Here is a 13,796-nt window from a genome sequence, read left to right as displayed (position 1 = left end):
CCTGTTTTAAACATAAGGCATAAATATGAAATCATTCATCTCCAAAACAAATTCAAAGAACCATAAGAGTGGTTAAATATCATAATTTAAATATAATAATTTCTGGAAACTCTAGTTCTATGTAGCACCTACCCAAGTAAATCTGGGAGCTACCAATGTTATTAAAAACCAGATTCTTACACAACTGGTAGAATTCCATACTGCAAGTACTATTTCGAGAAGCAAAGCTACTATGCAAAGAGGGATCAATTACATCATCTAGACTAAGAAAAGGTACATCTTTCTACTAAACTGTTTTGCTTCTACCAATAGATCACCCTACTACAGTATTATCACTAATCATTATTGAATGTATATAGGTGATGAAACCCTTTAAGAGGTAATACCTTACTTAAAAATTTAATAATCACTGTGTATTTTATCATCTTATTTCATTTAAAAACCCAGAATTCTGCATTTACCCAGCATACCATACAAAACAGTGATTTTCTATTGCACATGTTCCTTTTTTACTCAAAATGGGAGATGCTCAGCCAACTGACACTTGTATTTACTAGAATTTCCCAAAATGTCCTGAAAAATCTCCAAGTCCTTCACAAAGCAAAGATTCTTTTCTTGAATTTAGTTATACACTTTGGATGAACTGAACAAAACAAATGCTTGTAAACATCAAGATAACAACATAGATATTAGGTCTAGATCTTTGGTCTCCAGAAGAGACTATAAAACATGCTGTCTTAATAGATAGCAAGTACTAATCAAAAGTTTAAGTTACAAGAATGGACTATTACCCCATAAAAGTGCAAATATTTCTGGCAAAATAAAGCCCTGCAAGACTGCTAGATTTAGACTGAATCTGTAGGCGTCTCTGATTTGCACAAATCTAGCAATGGGGAAAGCAAGTCACATGAGATCACGGAACTGCTGACCTCATCTTGTGTGAAAGGAACTTGAAGATTTTCTAAAGTAAGAAAAACTAATAATGAAACTGAACTTGGAATCTACAGTCATCACTGAAAATTAACAATATGCTTATATTTTTTATAATCCAATGCCAAAAGTTTGCCTTTAAATCTCTGTTGCTGTACAAATTTCATGTATTTGAATAGATGTGTGTATACGCACATGCATGGGGGCTGATATACATGTGTCAGAGAGTGAAATATGATCGTTTTTAACTTAAACATTTTCATGAAGGACTTTTAAAACTGTATTACAAAAGCTGCACAGAATACCACCACACCCTGAATAGCCTTCTGAATGAGGCCCTGGACGGTTCAATGATGAAGATAAGATAAAACTCAGGAACTGGGGATATTGACAAAGCACAAGTTTAGCATCTTCAGGGAGGAGACCACAGCCCCAGGGCTATCAGTGCCACAGACCCTCACACCACACCGAAGAGTGTGAGACCAACTCTGGGTTGGTGTTGGAAAGGCCTCTGATGAGAGGCAGTGATTACCCATCTGCCAATGTACAGAGGGGCTCAGCTGTGGGGCCCTTCACCCAGGTGAAAGCTTATCCACAGCAGAGGGGGTGTCATGGCCCACCAAAGTCCCCTCCAAAGGGGTCCCTAGACCCTGACCCAGAGATGATGCAGCAGACCCTCAGTGTTGCAAGGGACAGTGTCAAACTGGCCCCTGCACAGGTGACATGTGGACGTTCCCACCTGGCCCAAAGCCTTTATTCATCCATGGAATTCTATACTCTTTGGTGTGTGGTGGAATGGCATGAGACCCTCACCACACAACAAGACCAGATGAAGGGGAGCAACAAGACATCATTGGGACCCTCGGATGGGTGATGTGCTTCCACCTAACCCCTGTCACTCTCTCCCCCTCCCCTCCACACACATTTCCTTTTCTATCTCTTTTCTCCTTCTCTCTGCCTCTTCGACTATTAAATAAAATGCATCAATTTTTGGTACCAACATCTAACCTTGTTTGGTTTTAATCCTGTTTTTGGGTATATTTTGAACCTTCTTAAGTTATTTCTAGTTTAAAGACAGGGACTTAGTGTTCTTTACCTTTCTGGGTTTAAACCAGAATCCTAACAGCACGTATACCTAATGCACTCAGATACATTCTTTTCTTTTCTGGCAGAACCATGCAGTTTGTATTTCACCCACTTAACTTGATGTTTTCAACTTAAAACAACTCCTGTGGGAAGAATGAGAAACTCAACCACTGGTGCAAATATTTCAACTATATTGGGATTTTGCTTTTTAATTAATGGCAAGAACAATACCCCAGGCTAGGCATCTTTTATCTTATTCTTAATTAGTTCATACGGATTTTGTTGTGTCAACTCTAAATACATGTAGATCAACAGCAAGAAGGGAGGCCAAAAAACATGCTTACCTTTTCTTCACATTTCCTGTGGCAGGCATACTTGCAAACTAAAACAAAAAAAGAAACAAAAAACAAAATACATAACTAAAAGAGTAGGTGGATTGTCTTCTCCTTTTCTTTAGATCAGCTTTCTATAAGCAATCTGGCCAAACTCAAGTCTGTATCTATAAAAGTATTTACATATTTCAAAACAAAACTGAACTAGAAGAAAATACGCATTTTTAGTTTTCACCCACTCCTGAAAGATTAGTTAATTACAGCAGTGTTATCAGATTTGTGCATTCTATCAGCTCATGATACTGCATCCCTATGGTACTGGTTAAACATCACGGGCTGAATATCTTGACACTTACCTTTAAAGCTTCATATATACCAGAAGTATTACCATTTAAATAGCACAGATAGTAAATCAGATTGTTCCTAGTGGAACCTCTGAATCTTAGTCATATCAGCAGCCCCAGAGACCTAAGAAAAGCAGGTTGATTTCAAACTCACAGGCAATTAGTACTGGCCAGACTGTAATTTCTGATTATGAATTTCAGGTGATACAGTGTTGCAAAGGTTACTTTCAAGAGGTAAGTACTTGATTTGTGTTAAATTACTTCTTCCTAAGAGCAGGAAATTATTAATTGTACCAGCAATTTTAGATTCAGGAAACAGCATTTAACTTAAAAAGCAGCCAGATAAGCAGTGATGTAACTATGATACAAGCACAATAACTGGAATCTGACACAAGCTGGTTTTTATTTGATTTTCCATATACACTTCCTCCTTTACTCTGAAATTTGCTTTAATTCCATGCAGTGCCTATCCTTTGAGTTACCATGAGGTAACCTGTATTTTACATTCAGGAAAAAATTACTTATTCAATCTCCAAGATCTTCAGAGCTGCCACAGAATACCACAGAGGTTTAACTGGAAGATTAACTGGGGCATAACCTCAGACCACTGAAGTTGAAAGCCATGCTTGTTTCTTGGTGCTTCCACAGCAGCCTGACTCAACAGGAAAGATACAACTACCAAGGTGTGAGGTCAGCAAATTCTCATTTCAGATTCAAGTGCAACAACTACCAGATGAAAAACCCTCATGCTCCAGTCACAGCTCAGGGGAAAAAAAAGTAAGGCTTACTGACAACACATCTTCTATCTTGTACGTGCTGCATTCACTTATTTTCCCCTCATATAAGTTAGAAGCAAGTTCTTTGCTCACAGTACTTTTCAGGATCAAGTTTCTTCAGTCTTAAAATTTATTCATGTTCACACAAATACACTATTAGCATTGATAATGATCTATATCACTTAAAAACTTCATCAGCCTTAAAACAAATGGAAGACTGCTCTTAACCCATGAGGAAAAACTTAATTTTCTTGCATGACAGCATAAGGGATAAATGGCTACATTCATTAAGTGATTTCACATGCCAAAACTATCTATTTAGTAGAATCCATACTTTTTATTAGTATTATTAGCTTTAGCTTTGCACAAGGCTAGCAGATGATCTAAAAATACATGTACTATCTGTTTATTCTACAAGCTACTTTGAGATTTCCTCCAAAAACAAAGATAACCACCAAAAAAGTAAAGAATAAAATGGAAAATCTGTCAGAAAGCCTTGCTATTACAGACAAGGTCTCATCGACTTTATAGATGCTTAAACCTAGATTTCTGTAAGGCAAGATGAAATAGAAAACAGATTTCATTCCATGACAACTTCCATGATTTTGCTACTGGTTCTTGTAAAACCATATCACAAATATCACCAAAACACAAAACCTCTACTAAAGATGTCGATAACTGTAAATGCAAGCGTTGATTTTTTTTTTTTTCTTTTTTAAGTTTCTATGTACAAGAAAAATCTGTGTTTTCTGCTCTTACGTAACACAACAGTTCTTACATTTTTTTCTGGAAAAAGTAACTCAAGTCATATGTGAACTTAACCCAGACAGCAACTTCAAGACTGAGTCTTTCAAGAGCATCTCATTCAAATTCATAAACAACACAGATATACAGCACAGAAACTCCATATATAATTAAAGTGAGAAGACTTTACAAAGCTATATTGCTGTATTTATAAGATTCAAAGGAAACAAAGACTAAAGCCTGCAGGGGTAATTAGTTAAATACAGTCAGGTAAAGCTCTCTGTATGAAACAAACTGTATTTTTTCAGGTGTTTAGATGTATAACATTCTGAGCATATAGATCTGATTCACAAAGACTGCTTCACTCCTCAGCATCCAGAAATATTCTAATCATATCTAAATCCAGTACTTGCATGGGTTAGACTGAGTTATTACCTTCTCTTCTTCACTAGCTAGTAAAGCTGATTATGATAACAAAAATTGATAGAAATAAGCTCTTCAAAGTGAAATCACTGACTGTGCAGATGCTGGGAGCAAAAGAAGCATTCCTTTGTGCTCAGATGCAGAAAGGAGGTTCTCCATCATCCCCCTCAAGAGAACTTCAAACTGCTCACTGCATACGTTGCTCCTAAAAAGCACACCAGCTACATGCCAACAACAGAAATGGTTCCCCAGGCATAACTGATCCAAACTCTAACTCCCTGTTCTTGTCAGGTCTAAATTTCACTAGTTTCTGCCCAGAACAACAAAACTTTAAATGACTGGGCCCATTTTAATGGTCTATTCTTTGCATATATCCAGATGCTGAAGCGTTCAAAACATACTATATAATTTATGCACGTCCTACTGAGGTACAAGCATCACAAGTTTCTGTTTGCTGGTAATATTTTTAGGAATATAAGTATTTTTAGGAATATAAGGTAATATTTTTAGGAATATAAGGTTCTACATATGTACATCTATACATTTACAGGTATACACACATATGCACACAAATATATAAACACATACACACAACACATACTCCAAAAAAAACACAGAAGTCTTTCTTTTAGCAAACATACACTCAGTGGCTAAAATCAACCTAAAAAAAACAAACAAAAAAAAAAAAAAAACCAACAAAAAAAAAAAAAAAAACACATACACACGGGGGGATGGGGGGGCAGGGTAGGAGAAGTAGCAGCAGAATTTGAAAAAGATGGAGATATTAAGAAAGCTCTATGAATTGGCTGTGAGGAAGCATACAGGCACATCAAGAAAGAGTGAATGGAATAAGGCCATGCTGCAGCAGTCAACTTTCTGAACATAAAAAAGTATTGGAGAGAAGCATCATTGCCTTTTCAGGCACATCCTTTCACAATGTGATTCATATGGGTTTCTCCATTACAGCTGAACAGTGAGAACATCATGAACAGTGAGTGAGAGATGCCTCCCTTCACCAACACCAGCAAATTAAACATTTACCCATAGAGAGAAATATATTTTCTTGATATTTCATTATTTAGAATACACAAATATGCCACAAATTTGATGAATTCTAAATACAATGAATTCTGCTACATCAAAGAACTGTGCTGCCTGGGTGATTGCACCTCTTCACACCAAGGCATTTACTTCCCAATCTATGTCTTTTCAGTGCAACAAATATGCAATACAAAATTCTACGAATAACTAAACAACTGGTGTGCTGATAGTATGCTAAGGAAAATACATGCAACTTACATTTAGAAGATCTCAACAAGCAGCTTATATTGAATGCTGGCATTCTTCAGGCAAAGCTTACAAGTGAAATGGCACTCAGCTCGTCACAGGACTACAGTCTAACTGTACTCCAATTTTAAAATGTGCCTGAAACAGTCTAGAGGACTTAATGTCACACTCTGCAAGGCTACTTCAGTTCTTCAGCAAAACAGCTGAATGTCTGCATCCCACACACAAGCTCTCATCAAATACCAGACTTTCCAAATTTATGTTCAAGGATTCTGGCATCAGCTCCAAGAATAACTGCCCCAAGCTGGCTAGTAGTAAAATGGAGACCAGGCCATATTTAGTCAATTTACTGTACTTCAAAACAATTCCTAAACAATAGGGAGAAAAAGGGAGTAAGAATAAGACATTTCTTTGTATCAAAATAAAGATGTGTTAACTACTGCAAGTTACCAATGCTGCTGCCAGGGTAAAACAAGAAGGATAAGCATAGCCAATCATATTTTTAGAATTAAGCTCCAAAGGTTTTGGAAAATGAAAGCTCTGCTTCTTACATTCCTGTGCGTAAGAAGCTCCCTGAAACGTATTTATAAAGTAAGAAACTACTGCTGTAAACTAACCCCAAAATGATTTATGGTTTACCAGGACAAAGAGCTTAACCTTGTCTCTGTCTGGCAAAGGCTCTGCACCTTGATGGATTTAAACATTTAATGGATATATGTTATGGCAATATGTTTCATATATTTCATTACACTGCACACGTTTTATAAAGACAACCTTGCACTTAACCATAGGTTTTATCAAGTGATTCTCTATGACACATTTTTGTTTGTTTTTAAATAACATTGTGTATGGCAAGGGTAGAAATAAGATAATTCAGGAATACTCTTGGGGTAGAAACTTGCATATAAATAGAGAATCAATGAGATGTAACCCAGTTTAATGCCTTTCTAATCCCTAAGAAAAATTACTTGTTCCAAAAACATACACTGTACAGGCCTGGATATTTTTATCTTCCTGGTGACAAAATAAACTGGGATACCAAATCACAGGCTTAGATATTTGAAAGATGCTTTCTTTCCCTCAGCATCTCCAACTTAGCAAAACAGACATATGCTGTTAAAGATAGGTTTTGACAGTAGTAGAAGAGTCCTTGAAAATTCACAACAGAATGTAATCTAAACCAAGCATATAAAAAGATTTGTGTAATCAAGACTTAAAATAGTTCCCAATTCCAGACCTCTCTCTTAATACCAGGAAAGATAAGTGTCAGTGGGTAACAGAAGCAGTAGAGCCTGGCTATTTTAATATCTAGCCTAGTAATAGTGTTACTGACCAACAGCTCACATCTGCAGGAAATGTCCTGCACAAAACATCAGGCCTATTATCGGCCCTGAAGAAAATATGTTTTCTTTTTGTTAAAATATCTTGATTTGGCTGGTGAAAATGCAAAGTACACAAAGTCATCACAACAGGATTTCCTTGGGGCAGAGGAGGAAAGGAGACTATCCATTACCAAATCTCTCAAATGGCTACTGGCTACAGTAAACCAGACTGGTTGAAATGGCTTTGTGGATGAAATGTTGCTACAAGTGCAGTTTGCTGGCTATTTTTATTTCAACAAGTATTTAACAATGTTATGATCAGACTATTAGAAAAAAACTCACACCACCACACTTTTCTCCTGACCTGTTCCTGCCAACTTTGGAACAATTCAACTCCAGAAAAAAGTCAAAAAGAAAATAGCATGAAAATCAGACACACAGAAATTAACTGCAGCATTAAAAATAAGTTGGTATGCAATTTCATGTGAAGCAGTTTTGTGCATTTCTGCCCCTACCTCACTTTGCATAGGGGACGGGAGAAGTGTAGCCTAGCTGAAAAAATTAGTCCTTAGATGCAAAAGTAAACACTTCGATTTTTAAGAAGTTACCAAAGTCACATGCCAAAGATGTCACAAGTCTAACAGCCACATTACAGAAACAACATCTGATGGTGCATTTCCTGTGCTTGAAATATTATCCTTGATTTTCTTTTGTTCTTTTTCTCATACTCAGCCAACCATTGTCTCCTTATCTGAACACTGCTCCCACTACTTCATGAGAGTGACATTGCTTTTGAAGACGAAGGCAAACAGAGTTATGGGAAATTTCTGCAGAGCTTCAGCATTTTGGATTGGGGGGCAATACAGTGTTGTGAATGAGCCTTCCCACAGATGAAATATTCCACTTGCTGTTGCCAACAACAGCAGTGGAAAATCTTTATTAAGAGAAAAATATTTTGGCACTACAGCTGCAATAGCATGCCCTTCCTTTACTCCCACCTTCTTCCCGTCTTGTAGAAAAGTCTTGACCACAAAAGGGTTACAAAGGCAGAATACTAGCAACAATGAAAATGTTTCCACATTTTTAAAAATACTCATACTGTAAATTTCTCCCATCTTTTTAAGCTACAGTCAAGATGGAAATTATTAAACCTTACGCCAGTTCAGAAACAAAGGTTATTTTTAGACCTCCTCCTTCAAGCTAAAAAGATAACCCCATGTTGCAATATTTCATCCACAAAACCATTTCAACCAGACTGTGGTTTACTGTAGACAACTGTAGCAACCCTCATGAAACCAAAAAAATGGCTGGACTGTGTCCAGGTTTTTCTTCTATCTTCAGCTGCAGACAGCGTAAGATCTTAAGAGCTTGCATGTCTGTGAGGGATCCTGAAAACATATCCTGCATAAATTATGCTAAGTGCAAGGAGCAAAGAAAAATAAGAAGAAATCAGCTTAAAATGGGTGATCTCCAAAATAAGTAAGAAGGCAGATGTTGCTAGATTATGTGGGTAAAACCTAATGGGCCTGGAAGTTCTGATTCACAGTTGTTCTTAAGCTCTGACAGAAAATGTAGCTGACAGAGACCATCATCAGATGAGATCATAATAGAGGCTGTGAAAAGGAAATCATCAATATGATCTGAATATCATCAATATGATCTGAATAAGCACTTAGTTGTAGGCATGCTTTCCAAGTGTATTTTTTAAATCTCATTAACGACAATTGATGGAAATGCTGCACAAAATCAGTTAACAACTCTTCATCTTACCTATTTACAGGATTCAGATCCTGAATGTATCTAGGAGTTAAGCTTGTAGCCTGCCTTGGTGTCTTGAAGCTTTCTTCATGTACCAAAACAAACTCTTTAGGATTACAACAATTTTCTTCACTCATCTTTTCTTTAAATAAATTTTATCTTCCTATACATTATTTCTGTCACCCATGATAGTTGTTCCCCCTGCCCTATCCTTTGTTTTGAAGCCAATCAGAAGGGTGAAGTTCTTTCTGAAATGCATCAATATTTACTTTGAAGTCCCCCTCCTCACATAGCATATCACCACATTCAAATCATATACTCTAAACATAGTAGCATTTCATTTCAGATTTTCCCATTAGAGAAGATAATTCTAATTTCCACTCACCCTTAGGAATTTTACATTCCCTTCAAGTGAGCTAAGCTTATAAAATTGCAGGAATATCAGTGAAATTGCAGTCACTGGTTTTGCTGGCAAAAACTGTGGGGTGGGGGAGCAAATTTACTTTTTATTTAACCATTTATTAGCCACATTAAAAAGAAGTTGCAGCTTTTTATAAATCTTAGGAGCACTAAGGTTAGAAGTAAGGTTTAAATGTTAACTTTAAAATAAATTAAATAATCACAGATCAAATTCTGGTGTGATTAAGTTGGTGCTTCTGAGGTGAACAAATAGGGAACTCGGGTTCTACAGACAACTTTCTGAAACATCATGTAACAGCTGGGAACATTAAACATTCCACAGAGGTTTCTGCCTTGTGTATTTTTTATTAAGTTAGAGATTTATGTCAAAATTCCTCCCCTCTCCCCAAGTTCTCACTGAGGTAACAATATGCCATCAAAAGATGTCAATTTTACTGTCTCTCTCAGCTCCAGAGTGGGTGTATTCAGCCAGAATGCTTATGTACCACTTGTGTAATGTCTACTGATTACAGCGACTTCTTTTGTACCTCCATATGTTCCAGTAAGTCTTTAATCATCCTTCCCTTTCATGTCTTTGCTGTTGTTATGCACATAATGCATATTCATAATTCCATTATGCACATAGTTTCCATGTCTCACTAGCTAAGCTTTGCACTGAAATATTAATACATATCTTGCAGAGTTGTGTTAGAGTACATTTTACTGACAAGTTCCACACATTCCCAGTGGAACTTGCTATTTACTGTGTGCACCTTTCATCTAGAGAAGAGGGGCTGACAATCCCAACCTTCCAACACCACAGATGGGCTGCAGTCCAGACTTCTTTTTTCACTCTCCTCCTTTCCAGGACAGTAAATTGTGTCACTCATATCCAGGTCAACATCCACCCATTTCTGAGGGGTCACTAAAAAGACTTTTCTGCTTAAATTAATGCAGTCTTACTCGGACATCCTCACAAAAGACTGACAGTCAAATGAAATCTTACAGCAAGAGCCTGAGTCCCTACCTAACTCAGCCTTGCTTGGGCAATTTGTAATCTCTCTTCCTTAAATTATTAATCTGCTCTAGGGACAACAACAGACCATGCCATTTGGTCCTATAACCTGCATATAGTGCTTTAAATTTGGAGGCAATCAGCAGTTAATTACTTAGGAAAATAGTATGGTTTTCTGATTTGTTTTCTGATGTTTCTTGGTGAGTCTCAACCACATATACAAGAGATTCAAAGCCATTTTAAAACAGTCCCACAGAAGACAATATGATTTGCTAGATCAGTCCTCAAGAAAACATAAGTGTACAAACGCCACACAGAGAGCAAATAGTGATAGTATTAAAATCCCCTTTAATCTGATGACAATCTTTTCATTCCCACAAAGACTTCCCATGTTACAACATCAACATGAGTAGATGAGTATGTATGCATGTTGACATAATTAACAATCTTACGGTTAATCAACCAGTGCCCATTGCCATAATTAACTAGAAGATGGTTTCATTATGTTGAACTTATACAGTATATATATAAAAATATTAGATAGATAGATAGATAGATAGATAGATAGATAGATAGATAGATCTCACAATACACCCATGTAAGCACCTTACAGGATCTTATTTTACAAGGATCACTCAATGGAAATCAGACTGACACAAACACTCCTACCTCACTACACTCTTTGCCATTTAGAGCCAACTAGACCAAGCAGGACACAAATTCTAGTTTGCCAATTCAAAAATTCAAATTCAATTTCAAGCTTTCTTGTTTGTCTGCCAGGACTGTAACAAGATACACACTTTGCACATTATAAAGATGCTCATAAGTTCTTACTGGTCTTCGCACTTACTGTAGAACAGAGTATATAAAACCACCTGCAATATAATAATATAAAATTATGTACACATATATTTACACACACACTATGCCTAAACAATTTGTCATCTCCATATAAGTCTTACTATAAAAATGTATTTTGACTTGCCATAAGCAAAGAATTTGATTAAATACAGAGGGCTTTTTCAATTGAGTAACTCCAACTAAACTAAAAGTGAGATATTAAGTGGATCACTAGCCAACCACAAGCACAGTCACAAACAAGCAGGTGAATTTCAAAGGAAAATATCACACATCTCAAAGAAGAAAAATAGCTCCAATTGTCTTCAAATCTTGATCTATGGTCTGTAAGCATGTGATGAGAATATAGTTTCTATCAATAACCTGCTCAATGAAACAGTCCAGGACTTATTCACTGTAAGCCAATTAACAACTGAATGAAACATATGTTAAAACAATTTGCAATTTATATTTACATATGTATAATATCTTACAAATAAGACAAGAAGATGAACTGTACTCTTTATTACACTCAGCTTGCACATAACACCATGGTAAGCATTTCTCTCCTCACAATACAGTTAACAGCACATGCCAATGTAATTTGGCAGCTGTGGCTAACATTTATATATGGTTTAAAGTAAGAAAGTATCAGAGGAAGAAAGCAAAACTCAAATGCAGTCAAAGCATCAAGGAAATAGGTATTCAGAAAAAGAAAAGAATAAAAAACAGAGGAACTAAAATTCCAACTCTTATTGGATCACTCCAACATATGTATTTCCAAAACCAACACATTCATAGCTACATTAGATTAAAAAGAAAAGATACGCAGTTTATTCAAACAATCATTAATTGCTTTAAGTTCAAAAATTAGTTTACAGAATGCTTTGTATTGCATGTCAAGCCTCACTAGCAGCTAAACCTAAACTAAGTAACTTAATTGTCAACTGGAGATGAGGGGAATTTCATCAAAAGACATCAGTACAGTGCTTCAACTTTCCACACATACTTCGCCCATCACATCAATGTTCTAAGAGCTCTGAAATTATACTTTCTTATTTAAAATTAACCAAACCTCCCAAATCTGTTCTCTAGTTTTTTTAATTGCCGGGAAGTCTGGAGATTCAGAGCTGTCTGTTCTACACTAAAAATTATTTAATCACAACACAACAAAGATAAATAATAATTTTTAAAAGGAAAGAAAAATAAAAGAAAATGTTGACATCTATTTTATATATATAAAATATTAAATAAAAGTAATAAAATATAAATTCACATGTAAAGACAGAAATTACATCCTTACAACAGCTTGTTTACAAATAAGGTAAAATACTGAACATTCAACATTTAGGGTAAGTATCTTTAAAAAAAAAATCAAAAGGCTTCTGCAATTCTAGTGGCCTCTTGCTAACCATGTAAATGCACAAAATTATTATGTATTATTTGCCTAGCCATGAATTAAATTACACTGTACTTCAGGGAAAATCAAACCAGAGCATTCAAGTCTGAGGTAGTGCTGAAGAGACATGGGGAGTCAAGCAATCCCGGGCTTACTGCACAGTACTTTGTCAAAAAATCAATCAACAGCTGTTTGTCCTGACTTCATAATGAGAATCTGTACCAAACACAAACATGCTTATGATGCAGAAAAAGAGCCAGGAGCTTTCCCTTCTTGAAAGAGAGAGATGCTTTTGGCCACTGCTTTTGTGGAAAAGCTGTAACTGAGTATGCTTTACTGGGATGAAAGATGACAGGATAAAGGGACACCACTCAAGGGCACCTTTCATTCAAACATTCACTGTTCACAGTAACTTTTTATGCACCACATTTGCAAGACAGTGCTAAAAAACACCCCCCCAAAATTACTACCATACACTATTAAAACCTACACAACACCCACTCACAACTTTTTGCTTTTTTCTTACATGCAGATGACGCATTGCTACATAACAGTAAATACTATATACTGACCAATCTGGAGCTTTACACTTACATGTAACTTTCCTTTAACTGGTAAGATATAGTCTGAAAGAATCTCCAGTCTATACAAAGAGCTGTCATTTTTTTAAGAAGAAACTGTTAAAATGGAAGAATTTCTCATTAAGAGACAAATAAACTATTTCTTAACTATAAGCTTTTCTTCTTCCTCCCCTCCCTGCCATGCAACTTGCAACATCAGGGAGAATTTACCAGAGGCAGCACAGCAGCACCAGGATTGGGCTCTGAAACAGCTAGTTTATTTTTCTTCATATTAATAAGAGTTTCAGAGTACTAGCATACATTTCAAGTACCTGGAGCGCTGGCAAGGAAAGAGACAACTTTTAGTTCTTGCTTTTCCAAAATGATGCCTTATGAAGTCCATGGTGTAATTTAAAATACAAATGGGTTCTTATTAAATTGAAACTACTTGGAATCATCTCTTCACTGTCTAACTTCTTTGCTCCCATCCCACAGGTAAGTATCAAACAACCATCAATCAAAATGTAACAGTAGCAAAGAATGGTGCGTCTGCCTGATGCTCACATCAACAAAAGTGGCTAGGA

The 13,796-nt window shown here is 36.2% G+C and overlaps 1 protein-coding gene across 7 annotated transcripts in view; it reads right to left on the bottom strand.

Moving 5' to 3' along the window:
- The window catches only part of TNS3 (tensin 3), a 209,453-nt gene that overhangs the window by 131,651 nt on the left and 64,006 nt on the right, over nucleotides 1-13,796 (bottom strand). For 6 of the 7 annotated variants that reach the window (XM_088168117.1, XM_014877257.2, XM_014877264.2 and 3 more), the window contains exon 3: nucleotides 2,361-2,398. The exons of the other annotated variant lie outside the window; for it this stretch is intronic. In XM_088168117.1, coding sequence (XP_088024243.1) covers nucleotides 2,361-2,398 — 38 coding nt within the window. The remainder of the gene's footprint in view (nucleotides 1-2,360; nucleotides 2,399-13,796) is intronic. 7 annotated transcript variants of the gene reach the window in all.

This window comes from Sturnus vulgaris, chromosome 1 (genome assembly GCF_052056855.1).
Source record: "Sturnus vulgaris isolate bStuVul1 chromosome 1, bStuVul1.hap1, whole genome shotgun sequence".
Lineage (NCBI taxonomy): Eukaryota > Metazoa > Chordata > Aves > Passeriformes > Sturnidae > Sturnus > Sturnus vulgaris.
Note: the sequence above shows the minus strand (reverse complement) of the source record. Positions and strands in the feature narration are given on the sequence as shown.